The 23,304-nt window shown below is 39.4% G+C and overlaps 1 protein-coding gene across 2 annotated transcripts in view; it reads left to right on the plus strand.

Annotated features, from left to right (window-relative positions):
- Positions 1–4,235: 4,235 nt before the first annotated feature.
- myo3a (myosin IIIA) overlaps positions 4,236–23,304 on the plus strand; it is a 49,866-nt gene continuing 30,797 nt past the window's right edge. For both annotated transcript variants that reach the window (XM_051066931.1, XM_051066932.1), the window contains exons 1-6: positions 4,236–4,366; positions 6,281–6,328; positions 8,982–9,165; positions 11,361–11,495; positions 18,703–18,807; positions 18,974–19,073. In XM_051066931.1, the coding sequence (XP_050922888.1) occupies positions 8,998–9,165; positions 11,361–11,495; positions 18,703–18,807; positions 18,974–19,073 (508 nt within the window). In that variant the 5' untranslated portion in view covers positions 4,236–4,366; positions 6,281–6,328; positions 8,982–8,997. The remainder of the gene's footprint in view (positions 4,367–6,280; positions 6,329–8,981; positions 9,166–11,360; positions 11,496–18,702; positions 18,808–18,973; positions 19,074–23,304) is intronic.

Below are 23,304 nucleotides of genomic sequence, written 5' to 3' on the forward strand. Positions count from 1 at the left end.
AGTGTAAACACAGTTCTTAATGTGCTTTGTACATTTGTAGAACACAAATAGTTAACCAGAAAGTAAATGTCACTTCCCTTGGGCAGGTCAAATTAGCATTTGCAGATGTGTGATCCCTGTGTTGGGATCTGCAATTATGGAGATCTAAATGAGAATTCAATTTTTGTATATCAAAGGCTGCTATAAATACACTGCCATTCACCCAACTCACATCACACAACCCGCAACAAATTCATTAACATCACATGCAAACCATAGCACTCAAGCTACTCCTATGTTTCCACAGTTAGATTAGCTATGCAGCTGACAAACATTTATTTTTCTCTTTCAATTTCACCTCAAGGCATTTTTGACTTTACACGGCTTAAATATAATCAACAAACTGCAAGCTTAACACTGCATTGTCCTCTGCACAAATGAAAGAGAAACAAAAATGGATGAGAACACAAATTATGTTCTTTCATTTTCAAAGCAACAGTAAATGTTTGAATGAGCAAGGTTGTCAGGTCAGATGAGAAAAGTTTGGCCAAAATGGAGCTTTATGCATGTATTTGGTTGTGCCAATGATATCCTAATGATCTTTCTATCAACTGGACAATCCCAATACTCATTTAAGTGGCTCATGATATGCTATATACCACAGCTGGGGAAGTCACGGCCCAGTGGTTTGCCACAATGGCAGCCAGTCATTCATGGCAGCCACGGGCCTGTCAGGCATTCACACCACGTACCTACGGCCACAATAGCCTCATCAGTAGCCTTATTCAATCAGTCTTCACAGACGGAGTCAACTCGGGTGCCGCAGACCCAGCCAGCCATCCACTGATCTGCATCACAGAGGCATCAACAATCAGAGCGTCCCTCCTTGAATCTCCTTGAAGCTCTGATTTCGCCTGATTGTGTTCGACACTGTCAAGTATCACCACGTGATTAGTACAGGGGAGGAAGGAGACAAAGGCTCACTGTTACACAGTTTGTATGAATTGTTTTAGCAGCAGTGTACAAAATAGGCAGAGGAGAAAAGGCGTTTGAATCAAGGGTTTCGAGTAAACTGTCAACAGCTCGTGTAGGTCAGTATGAATACGCAAGCAGTTCAAGATATTTACATGCATGTGACCCTTAAAATTGAGGGTTGCTGGATACAATAAGGAAAATAAAACATAAATTCAACCTTAGTGACGTTATTCAGACCAGAATTAAGCTTGGAATTGTCAAGCAGGAGGCAGCAGGAAGCAGCAGGGCCTGCATGTTGTAGTGTTGATGGGGTCTGTAGCGATATGAGGCTGATATCGATTCCCACATGTGGACACACACAAAGAGTGAGAGACTGTTCAATCAATCAATACCCCTGTCAATCAATCAACCTTCATGAATGGCTGCTTGTCCTTCAGACTAGTATGTTACCACTGCAGCAAAAATGATCTCCAAAATATATTCACTTTCTTTTTCTGTGCAGTGAAAAATGCAGTAAAAGTCAAGAAAATTGATATTGAAATTTATAGCCCACAATTAGTTATGCTTTCATGTAAAATGTCTGTCTGAATCAAGAACATTTACCTAGTTTATGACATAGTGCAGACATATTCAAAATAACAATGCAGGCAGAGTTTAAATGAGTGGGCTACAAGAGACAAAGCTGAATGACTTGCCTTGTCATTCCAGTGCCACTTCATTTTCAACAACATAATTGCTCTCAACCCCTTATACTGTCCTGAATCCTAACATTTCACAAATTATCTGTCGGCAGAGTAGGTCTGAAAGCATGTCTGAAAACAGCTTCTTCAACTTCAGGTAAGACATTTTGTTAATTAAATCTTACTAATTCTAATTTTACAATGAAGTACAGATTAATTGTTGTGTAAAGTAGGCTAGGATGGGTATCTAAACATGTGCTAATGCATAAAAAAATATACAGAAGACTCACAGCTGTGTAAAAGCAGTTGCATAAAGCAATGAAAATGAGCTTTTTTTTTTTTTTTACAACCGGCCAGATTGCATGTACGTAAGTATGTGTTTGAATGTTTATTTATGTCATAATTATGGAAATAGATTTTCTAGCCACAAAGTCACTGGATATTCTTTATTTACTAAAGTTCTATTAATTTTTATACTTTATTCTGGCACAGTCAAAACATGCATGAACTGAGAAAACCGAACTAAGCACATGAGCCGAATCAAACTGGAATGACGTACAGTACTGTACAGTATGCAAGAAGGATTATTTGATCAGGCAGCCATCTTTCTAAGATGAGTGTTTCATAAGATGCGATATCCAGTCAGTACAGTGTCAGTCAGAGAGGACGATTCTTCACAGTGTTTGAGAGGAGTGGCTAATCAGTGGGTGAGAGGCAGAGAAGTAGAGCAGTATGTAGGTTACCTGTCAGGAAATTAAGCCTATTAACTGCTTATGTAAGACGTCACACATTTGGCTGTGTGTCACACATGGGTTCTCATCCAATATTTCATATGTGGCATTAGGCAGAAAGAGGCGGACTGTTAAGATAGTGTATTCATTTGGAAGGTCTTGTACAACCCTGACGTACATTAAACTTTTGCAACAGTGTTACGGTTTCCATGTTGGCAAAAAGATTCAGTGATGTAATGATGTGAGATATTTTCATAATATTAAATGTTTAAATGTTAAATCCAATCATAAAAAATACAATGATGATTAAATCTATTCTTCCATTTCATTAGAGGTTTACCATTGCTTTTTCTAACCACCCAGTGTCTTAACTATTTCTGAAGTATGTGCAGGAAGGAAATTAAGTTCACGCCAGAAACACAAGTAACATGAAAACAAGATGACAACCATACAAGCAGCTCAATGATTTTAGGCACAGTGGTGCTTTGGAAACTAAAGGCAGTATGTTAACATGCTGTTTACCATGAGTGGTCAACACAAAGTACAGCTGTGGATGATGTTACTATGTAATTGTTAAAAATTCCTTCTACAGACATCTTCCATCATTTGTATTTTTCTGTTTTAAACTGTTCCAAAGGCTTAGAAGTGTGTGCAGTCTGGACACTGAGCCGGACCTTTGTCTGCTCTAATCATACGGCCATTATGGCCATCAGTGCATCTCCATCCTTGGTTTTTGTTCAGCTTCCAGGCGTCATTTGTAAAGCAGCGGAGCAGGAAATTAGGTTGGTTTGCTGCAGACGTCCAAGCCTGGAGGATGCGCTTGAGGGAGTTACAGTTAAGTCGGCACGTTGATCATGCAGGGTACCTCCAAGTCAGAGAGCGTGGGGGTCATCATTGGCGGGGTTGATGTCATAGCAAGGATTCACAGTGTACTTGTAATGGACAGAGACATCAGTGGGCCCCTGACTTATTATTGCCAAAAAATACAGGGCCCCAAACCAAATGAATGATGAGATTTTATGGCACTGGACCTACAGTAGTTCCTCTTTAAAGATGAAGAATTAGATCTTCTTCTCAACCATTTCATAGAGAGCTTTAATAGACTGTCATGATTGATTTTTCTTTATATTTTATGACCTTGTCAGTTATCAGAAATAGCTAAATACTGTATAAGCATCAACACACAGCAGCAAGGAACAGGAGCAGCCATATTTGTTATTCGGAGCTGATAACTGAGAAGCTGACATCAATATTTCAGCTATATGAGACCATAATATGGTAACAAGTGAGTGAAAACGTACTTCTAATTTTAAGGTTTCTGATATTATGACAATAAAAGGCATAAATGCTGAAAACATTTTCAAACACTCCAAACTTTTTCTTATGTATTCAAAATGTTGAATCGAGTTGGAGCAACAATAATTAGATGAACACACTGAGGTAATAATCTTTAGGTTTTGAGTTCACTGAGAGTTTTTCTCTCTGTGATGGATATGTGCCTCTGAGTGTTTGGTGGAAAACAATCACTGTGCCATCTGTTAATCTGTATGATAAATTAACAGCCTCACTGCAAGAGCAATTAGTTTCTGACAGTTTGAGCAGAATCAATAATTTGCAGAGTAAGTCATAGCTGCATGAAATCTCACTTTTCCACTTCATGAAGAGGTTGTTAAAAGATGTAATGAGGCAAAGTTTTAAAGTGTTGCACGCATTGTCAAATCAAAGGTGTTATTAATGTAAACAAATGACACAATTCATAGAAAAATGAGTAAAATATACAGGGTGGCAGGCATCTAAGTATGCTTAACATAAGAGGATTTACTGGTTTGGCCCTTAATACAGTGTGAAGGGTTTAAAAGGGTCATGGGACTGACTTTCTAATAAGCCATCAACTCTGCAGCTGTGTTAAGAGGTTAAGGGGTAATGGATCTAACTACCTTAGGAGTCATATTTTACCGTTACAAATATAAGCCATGCATTCCCTACTGTCTAAAACAAGAAGTAAGTTACCTCCGACTATGAATTTTAACAATTTCTTAATTTATGTTTTTACAACACTTCATCAGTTTTAACAAAGAGATGTGGAAATAGCAGCTTGCTAACAGCTTGCATGTTAGCAAGGTAAAGGAACGTGGACATAGCAGTTTAGTTTGCTAACTTGCATGTTAGCCACGGTAAAACAGGTGTGGAAATAGCAGCTTTGCTAAATTGCATGTTAGCAAGGTGATCGGGTGTGGAGATAGCAGCTTAGCTTGCTAACTTGTATGTTAGCACGGTAAAACAGGTGTGGAAATAACAATTTAGTTTGCTAACTTGCATGTTAACAAGGTGAACGGGTGTGGAGATAGCAGCTTAGCTTGCTAACTTGCATGTTAGCACGGTAAAACAGGTGTGGAAATAGCAGCTTAGCTTGCTAACTCGCATGTTAGCACGGTAAAACAGGTGTGGAAATACTGACGTTATTAATTGACAGGAAATAGCTTCACTTGATAACAAACTGCCACAACAAAAGTAGCTAATTAGTGCTGTTGATCTGGTTAGCACCTTTGGAATAATTTGTGAACCATCCCAAATTGTAACAATAAGTACATCCATTCCATTCTGCCTACTATTGCGTGTATGTTACAGTAGCAGGCTAGTTTAAGACCTCACGTGTTAGCAAGCCAAGGTGTGCAAATAGCTGCGAGAGACAGATAGGCTAAACGGCAAGGGGAAATGCAACTAGTTAGCAAGATAAACAAATGCAGCCCAGGTTAGGGTGCTGCTCATCTCCTAACATCCATGGTCCTGCAAGAGTAGTGAGTTCTTAATAAATGGATTTTAGTGGTGAATTAGAGAGATTTTAAACCAAGGTAAGTGTGTAACTGGAGTGGTAAATACATACCAGAGGGGGATATTTCTCAACCCAAACTGGCAAATTAAATGTTCTTATTAATGGATTTAAGCTGATCCACTTAGCATTTGTAGATGTATTAATAATCATTAGCAACCAGTCACAATTTCTAAAACCTATAAATGTTATTAATGCCTGATTACAAAATGTTTGTGTTTGAAAACACTGTCCTATAGCAGTACAAGTAATTTCTATAAAATTTAATCCACTGGTCAGTTACTGCTGATCTTTAGCTATTGTGGTATCTACTTGCCTACCAATACCTTAAAATGACTCTGGTAATGATTTATTGATGTAAAAATGCACCATCAACCAACCACCATTAGTCTCTGAGCTGAACTCTCAGTCCAGCTCTGGCTCAGCCCCACTGCAGCTCTTTCCCAGCAGTGCCTGTGTAATGGGACACTGCTAAACGATGCTGAGAGCGCTCCAGTGCAGCCATGGCCTATTACACCTGACTCGCTCCTTGCTGTCGACTGTGCACTCTCCTGTTGTTAGCTTGGCTTCTCCAGGCTAATTTATGACACCATCAGACTCATCGGCTACTGGACGCCTCAAAACTAATTACTTAAACTAATTACTTGAACCTAATAACTCTGGTATGCTTTGCAATATTGTGTTCCTTATTCCTGATGTATAATACATAGCAGAGGAGGTTGGGGCACACAGGAGCAACATCCTTACTCTTGCCTGCTAATGCTATCATCCACAACTGATACCCAAGCATGTAAATACACTTAAGACAGAGTAAGTATGATAATGATTTTTGGCTTTTTTATGGCACTAAATATGCTACTAATACTTATAACTAAAAGCTTAAATGTGTTCACCTTTTATTTGCTTTCTCTGCTTCATGAAATGTAAACATGGCTACTTCATTTGGGTTTCTTATTTGCAAACTTTGGGAGTGGCTTGGCACACTGCATCTGTTTGTTTACCTATGCATACAGTACAGTGTGTGTGTGTGTGTGTGTCTGTGTCTGTCCATATGTGTAAATCTATGCTTTATCCTTACCATACAGTATATGTGTGTCTGTCGCCTTGTTCCCTGTCACCATCAGTCATCACAGGTCAGTAAATAACTTTAAATCTTTTAAGAGTATTGTCATGTATGCTAAGTGTATAAAAAGGTTATGTTACCATTAGCTGCTCAGCAGTAATACTCATCACTGGCTTTGCTTTTTTAATATAATTGCCTTTAAGATTTTTGTCTGGAACACACAGATTGTGATTTTTGTCAGGTTGCTTCCATATTTCCACTTCAGTATTATTTTACAAAACTCTAAGTGAAAGTATTGTGCTTTTTGACTTTGATGTGACCAGTGAGGCAGATTATCTTGGCTCGTTGACCAGCAGTCTCACCTGTGCCAAGGTTAAGCCGAAACTTTAACCCCCTCATCAGCGTCACAGATTAGTCCGGGTCGGTGTCCCCTTTTTGCCAAATGGATACTCTGTTTCCTCTGAGAGCTTCAAGTGGCCAAACCTCTGCTGAGACATGACTCAGATCAAAGAGTACATGTGTACTAACCCTTTGACTGCAATTTATCTTTAGCTTCCAGCGAAAACAATGTGAAATTTCCAACTTCAAATTATTTTTGACATTTAAAAAATCTGCTTTGTTTCTTTCAAAACCACAGGAGTGCATCTGCTCATACACTAAATACATGCTCAGTTATACATGCCTTATATGGTTCATTATTTGTGCAGTTGTACACAGACTGTGGTTAATGCCACATCCCTATACAACTAACTAATAGTGACAACCAGCCGGTGCTCCAGGGTACACAAGGTTAGATAAGCCCATGCATACAGACAGACACACAAACACACACACACACTCTCTCTCTCCTCTAAGGGGTTATTTCCTTGCAACCTGTGCTCCTGTTGGAGGTGTCCAGTGTGAGTCCTTAGGTTTCGCCCTCTTGTCTCATGTGTCACAGCATGTTGTCACATATAGAAGCAGTGGTGTATTATTGAAGATGTCTGCAGGTTATTTAGGCACTGTACATTAGGCAAACATGAGTGCAATTACTTACATGTGGATGCATGTATAGCAGTCTAATTGCTCTGCATAGGTAATGACTGATAATATCTCTGTAAAAATAATGGTTGTGTCGGCCAGTTTTATCTCACTCCAGACTGATTTATTCACAGTAAACTGATTTAAATCATCATAATGATCCCAACTAGTTTAGATAAAACAACTCATGGGAAATGAGTCTGAGATAGCACCCTGGGTAGCAATCCTCTCTGAACATAAATAAAGTGACCACTGATAATAAAAAGAGGAATGGCCCTCTGCAGCTCTGTGCACTTAGGGCCTCTAACCAGCTTTCCTTTGTGTATGAATGGGCATCTATATGGGGAAAGGCTCACACTGCAACGGTCGCTAATTCCTGCTAATCCTGCCGTACCTCTGACCACTTAGAGATGGTTTCCAATGGCAGCCACGGAGCAGGGGAATTGCTAGTGAGATAAGCTCATGTTAGCTCCTCCTCTGTGGGGTCACGCTCACAGCCAGGCCAGGCTAGCCTGCCACTGCTTCCATGCTAACCTTTTGCACAGAAATGGATTATTGGTTTTGAAAAATGGCCTACATATTTTTTAGAGAACAATGTAAGTTTGTTTTAATTTATTCAGCTTTTATTGTAGTTGTAGTTTCGGTGATGTTTGTGTGACTTAAATTTTGAAAACTGTGAAGGCAGAAATAGCCCCCCCTCATCTTGAAGGGTTTATGAAAGCTGTGTTTATGTGGGATTTAACAGTGTTTCCTGTGTAATGATTGTTTGGATCTGACTAACTTTATTTTGCACATTTCCCTGCAAAGATATAACCCTGTTCTCTGTCCATCTAGAGTATTTATATTATTATTCTATCTTTATGGATGTAGTCTGATAAATATTACATGTGTGATCCAAATGCACAAGGAAAAACAGAATAGGGTGAGAAACTGAGGCTGCTTTGATTGGCTCTGAAAGAAGGCAACACACACCCCTGTTAGAGTAGCACATATCAGAGCAGCAGACGTCATGAGATGTATGAATTGTAAAACACTCAATTCAGCAGCTCGCACTGATCAGATACTGTTTTTGAAAAATGATTTACAATCCCAATTACGCACCTTTACGCCAGTCTTTAAAATGATAAACACTGACTGCTGAGATTATTGAAAGCTCCTGATTACTGAATGTCATGATCATTAAGATAAATTTTTTACAGCTACTGCATAAAGGCTCTGCATTTACCAACAATATCATATGCATCAGTGATAGTTAAGCCTTTTAATTCAGTCAGTCCCAATATAAAAACCGTCACAATATCATCCAACATTGTAACATGTTAATCCCTTCATATGAGTTATCTATATCCAGCACCTAGCTACAGTGTGTTAAATGTAATATAATTATGAAACATCAGCCCTACTAATAATTAGACACCCAGTCTTTTGGGATATGGATGAGTCCATACAAGTAAAGGCTGTACTAAGAGTTGATTATCTGTTTTTTACTTCACTGTTAACATTATAATTTTCCGTGTGTTCCTATGTGTGCCTGCACACTGGGCTTTAAGTCTCCTTCAGCTGAGCTCTTCACTAATATGTTTACAAAGTTCTCACATGGATTAATAACAGTATAAGCCCACCAGCCTGCATACTGACACAATGTTCTCTCCCAGCTGCCTTCATCTTCTCTAACAGTGACCCTTGTGTTTTTCTTTCAAAAGGAGATCTCTTCTGAAGATGTTTCCACAATCAGGGAAATCGATTGTCTTTGACAACTTTCCAGATCCCACTGACACCTGGGAAATCATTGAGACAATCGGGAAAGGGACCTACGGAAAAGTCTACAAGGTGCTTAACAAAACTGATGGAAGTAAAGCAGCAGTGAAGATACTGGATCCCATTCATGTAAGTTGACTGTCTGACCTGGAATGTCCAACATGAATGTATTTCAGTGAACTTAGGCCCAGATCTGATGTTGCACCACTCTTTATGCTAGTGTAGTCTGAGGTTCATGTGTTTTTGTAGTGGTTTGGATAAGGCCCTTACTCTGTGCCATGCATGTGCTGTAGTCAGTGCTTGCTAAAGCAGCTATAAGCTTGTGGTGTGTTTATGCTCTTGGTGGAGGTACAGGGAGGACATGTTGCTGTCTTGTGGCCTTAAATCATATTTATAGCATCTGTATTTTAGAGGTTCAGACACCAATACAGATTAGATCAGAACTAACATTTTTACTTGCTTAAACTTACAGTTTACAATTCGTTGTAATATGTACTGACTATTTTTTACAATCACAAGAGTCTGTTAACTTACATTTAGACTTTTATTTCAGGTTTTTACTCTGATTAGTATCAAGTCAAACTGATCTGAGAACCTTACTGAGTAGTAAGGAAATGCCCCATAAGTGCAGCATTACAGTAGACAGACTTTCCCGAAAGGATGCTACCCTTTCACATAGAGGAAATCAATAGGTGGAAAAAAAAACTGACACATCATCAGCATAGTGACTAATTCATTAGCCAGCCTGTGGACAAGATAAACATCATGCTGCTCTGCTTTATTTACTCTCTGCACAGGACATTTAGAGAAGAGCTTTCCTCTAACTATTCTTCCATCTACAACCATCAGCAAATTATATCAGCAAATTGCTTCTAATGAATTGTTCATCATCAGCGGGGACATATCATAGCAGCACTCTGATCATTTTTGAGCTCCTTTGCTTGTGAAGATCTTTAGAGTTGAGCCAAAACATATTTGCAGCAAAATTTGGCCTGAAGCAAAGAACAATTTGACATACAGCGGAGATACGTGAGAGTGCTGGGACTGAGTCATCCTTTAAAAGCAAAGAGTGACAACATGTTCCAGTTAGTAAACATTACTTAGCAAGAGGTACTACATTTTTCAGCAATAAGGAAACAGAGACATTTACTGGTCTTTTCTTAAATGTAATACAAACACAGGTCACTGCTTTTAGACTTAAAGACTGAAGGTTTTGCTGCTTTATTTTGTCATGCTGTTTCTTTTAGTCTAGAACAACTATGAAAACAGCTTGATATGCTGTCACAGTGTCCTGTATAAACAGATAACACTGCCTGTGTTGTCTATTTTTGAAGGTACAGTGAACTGTATGGCTTATTTAGCAGCTCTAATGAGCAGCCATTTTCATATATTAAATCCAGCCATCGTCTTAATAAAAGTCTCATTAGTCTTTTGTGAATTTGTTACTCTTTCTCATTATTGAGAAATGATTATCCACAGACCACTAGTCTGCAAGGGCCATCATTACTGCTATTTTAATCACTGGGTTGATTATTTCATGCATAGATCTATTCATATGCTCTAGTATATACTTGGCTTTGGCCATTTACAAGAGCTGTCGACTATTATTGCTTCAGTATACATTAGAGCATTGGTTCCCAACTTGTGGATCAAGACCCCACAAACAGTTGTAAGGTGAATCAGAGAGAATCAAAATAATATTTTCATTAAAGCAAAGCCATTTTAATACATCAGCAAAACATTTTGAGAAAGGAACATGTATCCCACTTAGGCATTACATTATTATAGTGAAGACAGTTCCCAGAGACTCAAAAAACTTTAAAATTTAATGTACGATAAAACTACTGTAGTATTGCAGGATGTTATACAACTGTGCAGGCATAAGGCATTGATGGAATTGTGCCTGTGTGCAGTTTTGTAGATTAAATGTATATCAGCCAGATTTCTATGTAAAATGCAGGGACTATTATAGTCCTGTCTTGTAGCCTTAATCACACAGTGTGACTGCAACATACAGTGGAAGAGTATCTCATAATTGCTGTAATTAAGATGTCCTGAACTTGCCCTTTTCGCCCACATTGTCAGTAATGGAGACTGTATAAACTGCCCGAAAGAGCAGCAACAAGAAAAACGTTTGACATTGTGGGGAGTTCACTTATTTGCTTTCTTTGTGAGAGTTAGATGAGAGGATTGGTAAAACTTTGGAGAGAGCTGACTAGATGTTTTTTTCCCTTGGTAAAGGAAACGTGATTGATAAGCATGACTGTAGGTGACGAAATGTGTCTTTTTTGTCATTTCAACTGATCTGTGTCCTTGTTTTGCAGGATATTGATGAAGAGATCGAAGCAGAGTACAACATCCTTAAAGCTCTGTCTGACCACTCCAATGTTGTCAAGTTCTATGGGATGTACTACAAGAAGGATATAAAATGTGGGGATCAGCTGTGGCTTGTACTGGAGGTAAGAGCTCTCCCTGCATTTGTTTGTATACTATGGTTGTACCGTGCAGACAAAGAGAGTGTAAGTGCAGATTAAAGGTCTGATTGTACTTCACATAGCATGTCTCGCCAGGTATATGCAGCGGTGACCAAATCTGGCCTGGGATTATGTAACCGTTTAAGCCACCATGGGCAGTCTAGGGAGTTTACTTATAGGCCACCTGGGGGATTTGGTCATAGGCCAGTTAGCATCATTGATGTGTTGGGGGTGGGGAGTTTAGCGTGCATGTCATAGGTGCCCTGCTGAGAGCAGGGATTTCTGTTTACAGGGGCTATCTCTGTGAATTAGTTAAGACAAATGGCAGGTTGAAGCAGAGGCCAAAAGGTCTCTTTTTGTAGCTGATGTTTGTTGTTTGGATTTTGTTTAAAATATGCCAAATGATGGAAACAATAGAACATTGTTTGAGGTTGGTAGTGGTAGAGTAAACTACTCAATTTGTTAAGCTTAATTAGTGACTGAATGCAAAATAGTCTGAGTGAAAACAAGAATGCATTTGACCTTGACTCTGACTGCTTTCTTGCACCTGCTGATGTAAAGGAATGGTTAGGTCCAGGTGTGAATTTGTGCTATTTTATGTGAAAGTTCAAGGGGACCTTGGTGCTGCTGCTGTTTTCTGTACATCTAAACAGGCCTTGCCTCCAGGTCCCCAGTTCTACATCTTTCATATTTCATTGCCTGCTGTAGCCCTTTTTGAAATGTCAAGTTCCAGACAAACATGTAATGGAGGTCAACCTCAGAGGAGGAAAAGTGTTTGTGGAGGATGTCAGTTTTCTTTGCCTTTTGACTTTTTCACCATGTAATTTGTGTTCCTGCTTTGATAGAGAGCAGAACAAACCTGAAGATGTGTGGTAAACATGGTCAGCAAACTTGAAGAGGTTTGATAGGAAAAAAAAAGAAAGCAGGAAATGTGTCACAGCTATGGTCCACCAGTACTTTGAAGTATTTTTTAAAAATATAAATGTAAAGTAGAAGTTTTAGGTGGTCCACCTCTTTGGTCCAGACTGACATATCTCAACAAATATTGTATGGATTGCATGAATGAAATTTTGTACATTCATGGCCCCAGAGGATATATCTTTGACCTTTGTGATGACAGGAATTACCTGCTAAACATCAGCAAGTTAGCATTTAGCTCAAAGCACTGCTGTACCTTAATACTGAATACAAATTTCCCCCCATTGCTTTGAATATTTAAATAACATTAGCAAATAACATTTAACTTTTTTATGAAGTAATGAAGCAATAATACAAAATAAATGAATCTAAACAAATCTCCAGTTTCCCAGCCCATGTACAGACCCTCTACCCCTTTAACTGCACCCTTACAAACTAGAGACTGATTAAACAGAATACCAAAAGCATTCTCTAACCTTCAGTGGATTTTGCATGTGTACATTGTCTTTGGTCTCAAAGTAACTTCTTTGACTGTGCTGTGAATGCAGTGACCACCTCGGTCAACACTGATCCACTGTGCTGTCCCCTTTTCCATTATCAGGTACAGCAGTGCTAGAACACAGTGTCCATATTTCTGTAATCCAAGCTCAGTGGGCTTTGCATCAACAGCAGCAGTGTTATGCTAACCCAGTAGATAGTTTTCACCTCTCCAGCTTGTGTTTCCTTCGCTTTTCATCGCTGTCCTTCCTCCTGACCTTTGTAGAGGACCCTGCAATTACTTTGCTCAGATATCAAGTACAATCTAAGATGGTGAATAATCAGACCATGAGCTGCATCACAGGAAAACAAAGACCTTTATCTGATAGGGTAGTTCTTATTTTTCACTGTACTGATTATATCCTGTTTTAGATGTCAGGACAATGAGTAAAAACACGAATCTGGTGTTAGTGGAGTTCACTCAGCTTTGCTACTTTGTTTATCCCCCGTTTCCTCTGTGGTTTGCATATCCATTTTCAAAATTTCCCTTGCAAAAATCTGCAGCCAGCAGTCCAAATCTGGTGGCTAATCCTGAGGCTGAAATCACTGCCTGACAGTTTAGTCAGTGGCTGTGTGGCTGAGCACTTGTGTGTTTGGGTGCTCTGAAGTAGATGCACATGGGGTTTTTGAGTGGTGAAGAGACAGGAAAGCAGGGAGTGAGGTGGTCATTCACCATGGTTACTGTCCCTCCTTTCTAAACTGTAATTTTCCATCCTTTAGCTCTGCTGAGAGGAGCCTTTCTCTGCCCTGTGCTGACAGCAGACCTCTCATTATGAACAGGATTCATACAAATTGCATCCTCTTCTTTGTTAGCCCCTCATTGGAGTCTGTGAGCTTTTGGCTTTGCCTCCGTAGTGTGCTCCTTTGTGATAGCGGATGTGGGCAGAGATGAGCAAGCTTTCATGTATGAAGCCTGATTTTGCTCTCAGTGAGCTTAAAAATACTTCAAAGTTAGCGATGATGGAGTGACTTATATTCTCTAATTGGAAATAAAAACCTGATTTGGATGCACATTTCAATTGTGAGCTTCCAGATTTCACCCAGAGACTTTAAATGAAGGCCACTGTTTAGTCCAACCTTTAAAAGCTCATCATTCAAAGATGCAGCTCATATTCCATTGTGCAAAAATGAAAACTCACAGCGTCGTAATGCTAAATTGAAATTGTGTTACTTTGTGCCCGTATTGCTAGTTGTAACATTATTATATACCTGAAAACCATTCTGAACTATCATTTCTGCCTGTGGAAAATGACATTGATTGGAGGATCTTTGGAAAGGCACACACCTGTCAATACAAAGAACTATGTACAGGCAAAACTCTCAAGTATTTAAAAATTAATGGGCTTAGTCATTAGGAAATGGAAGAAGTAACTAGGCATGGAGGACCAAAATTGAATTGGCGTTTCAGTTTGTACAGAGATAGAAAAACTTGTCAAACTGTCTCTGCAGCACTACATTAAACATGCCTTTATGGTAGAGTGGCTGAAAGGGAGCCACTCCTGAATAAACACCATATGACAGCCCACCCAGAGTTTGTCAAATGGCACTTTTAGAAGAACTTAATGGTGAAAGAAGCATTGAGATTTGGGGTTTGGTCAAGCCTGAGAAAATGATGGATGAAGCAAAAATTCCCTGTGGTTTCTAAGAGAGGCAATACAACATGCAGGTTTGTGGCATGGCAAAGTCAAACTCTGGCCAAGGGCCTGAATATCCATGAGCAAGTATGGAAGAAACTGACAACCCTTTGTTTGTCCTCTCTTACTGCACCACATTGTCTCTCCGAAAGTCATAAATAAAGCGCTGCCGTCTGCATTTACCCCCAGTAGTCTCTGTCCCGACTCATCATGACCTCCAGTCATTAATTGACAATGAGGCGTAAAATGGTATTCCTTGTTTGGGCTTTTCAATGTACAGTGTCAGAAAGTAGACACCTCAGCTATTATGCCCGTGTAAACGATAAGGCCACAGTAACAATGGAAGCACCTTTCTCTGGAGATGATCCAGCATGTCTCACACACACAGGGACTCACACACTCATGCAGTGTTGCAGACGTGATGCAACTCTACATTTCTAATAATCTGGCAGTAAATAAAAACATAATGTGGATTTATATTCGCAGGCAAAGGTGCATCAAAGATAGTTGAGTAAAAAGTCAGCACCTGTGTGTTTTAAAGGCCGCTGTGGTTTCTCCTCTCTGAGTGAGGGGGCAGTTCCCATTTGTTTCATCTTTATATTTGTTTCATCCACTTCTTTTACTTGTCTTTGATCGACTACTTTCATTTACATAACTAAACAAGCACCTGACCTCATTTGTAATGGAGAGTATTCCGCTCAGTCCTCAATGTATTCAGGTTATTCTTTGAAAATTGACAGTTCTGTGGAAACTCATGTGCACATACAATATGTAGTTGAAAGATGTGAATCTTAACATGTTTTCTTCCTCTACCATACCACTACTTCTTTTTTTGTGAAAGATCTAACTGTATCAGAAATAATTAGGTATAATTAATTGCTGTTATCAAAATAAATAGTGTTTAAATTACCTTTTTAGTGGGTAGAACTATTCTGCTGTAACTTTATAGTGTCAAACTGGCTTTGACTTGTCCTGCGAAACACTGTTTTCCCTTTTGATGATTATGTGTTGCAGGTTAACAGGAAAGGACAAATCAGTCAAAGGAAATCAGTAGCTGCTCTGCTTCACAATTATGGAACATGTCTGTCAAAGGCTGTGTTTTTCTTGAGTGCTCCATAGTGGATTGGGAATTATACAAACATTGAATACTTAAGCCTGATATTTCTCAGAGATATTTCTCTGCTACTATACTGTACTGTATCATCAAGTGTCTAAGGGTGTTATGTAGTCTTTAAGTGTGTTTAAAGTCTTTCAAAAAAGAAACCTCAAACTAGCTGTGTTTACATATCTGTACTAAAGCTTTCATTTCATAGAAAGGTCAGAAAATCAGGTTTAATATCGTTTCCACCCTGCAGAGGTTTGAGTCGTCATCACATCTCAAATAATTAATGTTCATGTCGAGCATCACTTTCTGATCATGTGCTCTGCGGCTAAGGTGAGAGTGCTAACGTTTAGCTCAGCTAAATCTAGGGCACTGGACCTCTCATTAATATGGATTTGTCTGTCTGCCCTGTGTAATTTAATGATGACAGGTGATATGGCAGCAGAGATGTGGACTGACGTCAGGCACGGCTCATTGTCAGAGCACTGCGCTGTCTCTGAAAGCCTCGGCGGTATTCTCTGCTTAACTGCAGTTTGTCTGCATATCTTATAGCAGAGAGAAGGAGTGATTAAGCTCCCCATGTGGCAGCTGAGATACATGCCATCCATCCTGCAACAGCACCCTGAGCTCCTGATGGATAGGTAGATTGATAGGCAGATAGAAAACAGACACGAAATGTAGCATTGAAAACTTAAGCCCGTGCTTGGTCAAGGTCAAAGACTTGCTTCACTCTCAGAAACTAGTGCATGGAAGCAGTACTGAACAGGCCTACCAGGCAGAGGCTCAGGGGCCCAAGGGGTCATGGGATCCATTTGACCACATATATTTTGTAGTGTAAGTGCTAATGTCTCCCAGACAAGGAGAAAACAGGAAAATCAATGCAGGACGTGGTGGTTGTTTTGGTGACAGTGTGCCAAGATTGAAAAAGTGGAGAGGAGCACTGGTGTACATGGTTGAAGTGCAACTGAAACCAGATGCCTTATTTTCGTTTAGGCAGAGGATTCAATCCAAGGAAAACCAGGCGATTACCGGTATTGCTGACAGGCTGTAATGAACTCTAAACACAAGTGGTCAGCTGGTCACTTTAGAGAGGTGTAAACAGCCATGTGTCTCAGCTGTCCACTTGTGTTGAGGTCACCCAAGATGCATGTTCATGCCAGGTGTGACTACTACAAAAGGAGATGATGATCAAACAGAGATGCAAAATGAGAACAAAGAGAGACAAAATGACCACAGAGACACAAAACTACTACAGAGACCGACAGAGGATTAACTGGCAACTATTGATTAATTTAAAATTATTCAAAGTATTTATTACACAAAAACATTTGTAAGGATGTAACTACAACAATATGTAGTCTGCCCTGTTTAATTTAGTCTCTCACATCAACTAAATTTAGTGTTTTGCTCTATTTTAAAAGTCCTGACTGTATGCTTTAAATGGAGGAAGCAGTTTATAGCTTCCTGTTGTTTGCTAAATTAGCTGCAGTAAGAAACACAGAAACACTTTCACAAAGTACTGTCTGTGCAAAGGCAATCAAGCCCTATGGGTGGAATTATAATGCGATGACATAATGGGTCCCCATTTGGAGATTTGGGCACACAACCACAAATATTATAGCAGTGTTACGATGCTACTGTTGTCCCAGTCAGCACTTTTTTCCTCAGGATTGCATGGGAAGCCATCCATGCTACACAATGATAACATCGTTTTTCTATATAGTGCCATTATGCAAGGTTTTTTTCAAAATCATACAAGTACAGGCAGTAAACATCCTGCCTCCCTAACCACCCTAGGAAAATAAATATTGCATTATAAGCCCCATGGTGTGCTTTGTCATTTTGAATGTGCATTGAAAAGTGTTTCAGTTGTATTAACGCTGTGCTATATAAGTTATTTATTTGTAACCTTTTCTGATATGTGCTGCACAATTTCCTTAGTATGATCGCCGCAGGGGACTGATTCTTATCCTCAATAACCACACACCACTGCATGTCTATTGCCTAATTAAGCTTTCAGTTTACAAGTGTGGGAAATTAGTGTAATTATAAAAGAACAAGTGTTGTGATCTGATGAAATTTCCTGTCTAATACAAAATGTTTTTTGATGCAGTTAGGACTAAAGATGTGTGTTGAAATGCAAAATATTCACAAGTCATGACAAAATGGAAGAGGAGGGATGTGTTTGTATTTTTAATGCATATGTAGATGATATCTTTTACCACACAGAGTGATGAGGTCTGTGTTTACAAACAGCGCTCATATGCAGAATCTACAATTTCTGTTCACTTCCATCCTTTTGCGCTGTGATTGACATCTTAGAGCTTTTTTTCTGTATACCTCTGGCATCTCCCAAAGAAAGGCCCAAATTAAGGGTTATTATTGTTGCCATGGCAACCTACTGGGTAATTTTCTGTAATTTTCCAAGACGGATTGCTATTGACGGTGGAGTCCATGTCTAGATGCAGTGCACTACAAGAAAACACCTATAAACACAAAAATGAAATGTTTCGAGCTGTGTGAAGGAGAAAGTCTTCATGCTGATTTTAGCCTGAGTACATCCTGTTTCCAATAGGAAATATTGGCCTTTAAATTGTGTCATTTCTAATATAAACCTCTACATTGTCTGAAAACATAAGAGGATGTACTTAATTTGAAGATGATTTGTACATCTTTAATATTTACCCTGCTTAGTCATCACAGCGTAGATTAAAACCCTCCTCACAAAATGTACATTCTCTCCATGGGCAAGATTTTCACCTCCCACTAAGCTGCCTCTGAAAGATAAGCCGCTAAAGATTGACAGAATTACTTTCAGCATCCCTTTTTCCTCACTGTGAAATCTTGTGATCAAAACGTTTTCATCCTCTGCTGTTTCCCTGTGAAATTCTGCATATCTAAGATGCCCCAGATTTGGGCATATTGTATAAACTGAGCATAAGTGCTGACTCATGTTTGAGGGTTTTTTTGCTCATTGTCCTGCTCTCTTTGTGGGTTGCAGCTTTGCAATGGTGGCTCGGTGACAGATCTGGCCAAAGGCATGCTGAGGAGAGGAGACAGAATGGATGAAGCCATTATTGCCTACATCTTGCATGAGGCCCTCATGGTAAGTCCAGCCTTTTGATTGTGCAGGAGGGGAGACAATGGTGTACTGTAGAGTTCAACAGAACAACCTCCCCTTGTATAAACTGCTGCAATGAAAAGAGTTAAAATGGGATAATTTAGCAGGCAGGTGCTTGCCAGAAAAAGTCATTAACCCCTTTTTTCCACAGGGCCTCCAACATCTGCACATCAACAAGACCATCCACCGTGACGTCAAAGGCAATAACATCCTGTTGACGACGCAAGGAGGGATCAAACTTGTGGATTTTGGTATGTAAGGTGCCTCTTTTTGCAAAAGATGAGCTGTAACATCGTGTCTTTTTGCTACTATCCTCATCTAATCAGTGAAAATCATGTTATGGCTCTATTTAACAGAAGAGGGTCAAATCCATTACCTTCAGCCGCTTGCCAAACAAATTGTGCCACTAATTAGTTTCCTTGAGAGGCTGGAATACATTTACACAACCCGACAAGGTGGCAGACTATTATACTTTTCCATTACACCCTATCTTTTCCATTCTGCCACAGACAGCAAAGGACATTGTTGCTATTCACCCTGCATTTGCCCTGATTTGCTTTTGGGTTTTCTTAACCAAATGAAGCGTTCAGAGCAGCACACCATAGTACCAGGATTGAAGGCTCATGTTAGGCAAAGTGATTCTGACTATTTCCAGGGGATGACTCACCCCAATTTTCTTGAAGGGCTGGAAAAAAACAGCTGCCTGTTTTCATTACAAATAAAATCTGCACTCAGCGCGTGTGTAGGTTTGCATTTAGTCTGCTAATTGTGGGCTTCTCTTAAAAGCCTTTTTCCTAACCATGAAGCACAAAAGTGCACAGCTCTTACATGGGGATGAGGAGGGGGGTATTAATGGAATCGCTTAATATGTGAATGTGAAGTAGCTAATATGGAGCAGGGCCACCCTTTGCCTCCAGAGGAGCTTCTTCCTACCACAGAGTTTCTCAGCACCTCTTTATTGCACCAGTTTTAAAAGAAGTAAAGCCTCAAGGTCTTTACTGATAAAGAAATCAGAGATGTAATTCAGAATGTTTCCTAAATGTTTAGTTTACATCTGGTGATATCCTGGGTTGTGATATTTTTGAATTAGTTAAGAAATGTGTTCTAATTTTTTGTGTTTTAATGGTCAGTGTGGCATCCACCTTTGCTTAATTGTCCCATTTTCAGCTGCACATTTAAAATTCCTTTGATACCTGCATTTATAGGCCAGCTAATGGGCCATATTTACGTATTTTATGTATTCATGTCACTGTTTTAGTTTTGCTGCTGTGAATTGTTACATCCTTTGTATATATTTAATGGATTAAACAACAAATTTTATGTACATGCAGTATATTCAAAAATTATGCAATTATTCATTCATTTTAACAATTTTCAAGATATGACGTCAAAGTACCTCCATATTTATAGTTATTGCGTACAGTGATGCAATGTTGGGTTCTGGCAATCGGTTATAACAACTTGCTATGAGATGCTGAAGGCTGATAAAACTCACCATTAATCAATGATGTTTTCAAAGGAGCTATATGGAGCTATAAGTTTTTCATTCATTCAAGAGCTGTCTCTCTCTGGGGGCACAGAAAACTTACAAATAACCCCTTTAATAACAGCTAGAACAGTGTCACCTCTTTGTTGTTTCAATTTCAAAATGTCACTGAAAGTAGTTAATTATTAACTTTTACTCATTGAATTAATGCATTTTAGTCATAGTCATTAATTCCTTTGAAATGCTTATCAGCAAACACCAAGAAATGTATTATTTTTCAAATTAGTTGTGGCATTTTATAATTAAATTATCTACACTGTAAAAAAAAAAACATAATATCCCACACATAAGAGCGAGCGAGTTTATGAGAGTAGAGCAAGCATCTCCATCAACATCAGCATTAAATAATTGGCTTTTTATAACAGAAAAGTAAAGTCACCATATGTTGTTCCTTATGAACAGGTGGTTTAGTGATTATGAAGAGCTGTTGCACCACAGGTTTGACAGCATGTTTGTCTACAGCCATTTGTGCTGGTAAAAGTGTCCTTGAGAATGACATGCGATCATGTGATCATGGAAATCCTTCTTGATAAAGTTTGGGTACAGATCTACCAGTAAATGTCAAAACAAGCTAAGTCTGTTATCAGTCTTTACTAAGGTTTATTCTAGAAATGTTCCAAAAAATGAAAATGTTAAGAATTTCATAGAATAATGTGTAAAATTTTTCTTACAAACCTATGTGCCCACTGTCTGAGCATGTACAGTATGTTCCTATTCAGGTCAAGTAAGTTTAGACAATTATATAATTTTGAGCTTGTATAGCATAATTGTGCACAAACACATCACACAAATCTGAATAATTGAACATATTATGTAACTAATGCCCATTGACCCACTGCAGAGTGAACACATAGGAAGGGTACAGTATCTGTGGAAAGAATTTATTACATGAAACTGAAAACTGGATTACATTTAAAACTGTGGCATTGTCATCACAGTCATTACTGCACTGATTTTGAAACTTAAGATTAATCACTGTAAATATATCTGTTAGCTTACTGACATTAGCATTTAGGTCAGAGCACTGCATAGTACAGTGTTGCAGTGCTGCTTGCACGGCTGCAGACTCTTAGGTTTTGTTATGACAACAAACAAATCAGATTATTATTTGCAAGTGATCAGATCAGATTTGTGTGTCCAGACATCACCAGCAATCTGCATGGGCTGCTGTGGTAATGACGCAGGCGTCAGTAACTATGTAGCTACCATCACTCTCGATTTCAATTTGTAACGTTTCATGTAGTTGTTTTTGTTGTTGGATTTTCTAAAATCAATCTGGATATGCCAAGAAAATGAATTTGGGCTGGCAGTCTGAGCAAGGCCTTAGTTTGGTTTCAGTTCTAAATTAATACTACAGGAGGTTTTGCTAGAAAATAGTAAAATCAGGCATGCAACACATATAGAATGTCACTTGCATTTAAACGCAAAAATCTGAATTTTTCATCTCTCTGTGTTGCTAAGTAAATGTCATGTTATTGACCCTGAAACAAAGGAGGCAGCAAACTGAGCAGATAAGACCTGGACTCCCATGTTATCTCCTATTCTCTGCCTGCTTGCTGCCTGCTCATGTACAGAGCGGAGAACTGCAGGCACAAAAATGGCCCTAACATCATTTTGCTTTTGCTGCTCCTTAACATCAACAGTTCAAATTTGTATCAGATACTGGTCATGACGTCAGCAGTTTAGAAATAAACCCAAGTTGTGTAGAAGCTTGCAGAATGACGAAAAGAAGCTAAAAAATGGGCTGACTCGTGCTCGCCTCTGTGCCACACGCGGGTACTGCGTCATGCTGGGATTAATGCTTTTTCATGTGGAGGGGCGCATGCTACACTAAGCAGCTGAAGAGATAAAACCCCCGCAGTGACTCATCACCAGCGGAGAAACAAAATAGCAAAGAGATGGACTCAAAAAGAGCAGCGGAAGAATTGAGAGGAGCTGTTCGTCCATGGGTCTCTCATGAATATTCTAATTGACAGCGTTATCTCTGTGATGATTATTAAGTGTGGCCCACCAGGCTCCACTCGGGGCTAATGTAGTGGAAAGAGAGGGGCTGTGAGCGCTTTAATAGGGGGCTCTTTATGTTTCTGTTTCCTCACACACTGATCTACCTCACATATATATTAAAGCAGATGTGTGTGTGTAACTTTAAGTTTGATCAGATCATTGTGGGTTTCCTTAGGTAGTTTAGTTTCATGTTTCTTTGTGCATACACTAGCATCTATGTAAAACTGTGGGTTTGTTTTCACTAATGTGGGATGATGTGTTACTGTGCAGTGGTTTGGTAACGGCATGTGAGCGTCCCTGTGTGTGTGAGTGTGTGTCAGCCTGCATATATCCCCTCCTGCACATGATTCTAATCCCTTTTGATGTTTGCCACAGAACCGTTTTCCTCTGCATTGCTCATCCTGGCATTTCTCTCCACCCCTGGCTTTAACCCACCAGCACCAGTAGAAAATCTGTGTTTTACTGTACTGTACTGACAGTAATGAAGTCGTCAAGAAACAGGCGCGCAGAACAAGCTTTTACAAGAAGCAGTTGCTGACGCTGTTAGAAATACATCCATGTTGTGTAAATGCTTTCTTTTTTTCATGTTTCTGCAGATGGACTCTGCACTCACTTTCATGTTTTGAACAGATTTTAACGCATTTCACCATCTGGGTATTGTGTTGTTACACTTCCATTTCCTCTAATCTTTCATGCTGCACATCTGATCACTAAAAACACTGCACCGTTAAATTTTCTGCACAAACTCTACACTCCAGATTCATAAAAATATAATGTGCTAGACAAAGACGGCACACTCTGTAGCAGCATGTCGTGCATCAGCGGATCACCTTTTGTTTGTTGGCCGCCGCTTTTGTCCTCGAGGCGCTGCTTTTGTCCTGGCCGGCTGCTTCAGCTGAGCCAGCCCTGGGATACATCACAGCGTGGCCTTT

This window comes from Lates calcarifer, linkage group LG24, assembly GCF_001640805.2.
Source record: "Lates calcarifer isolate ASB-BC8 linkage group LG24, TLL_Latcal_v3, whole genome shotgun sequence".
Lineage (NCBI taxonomy): Eukaryota > Metazoa > Chordata > Actinopteri > Centropomidae > Lates > Lates calcarifer.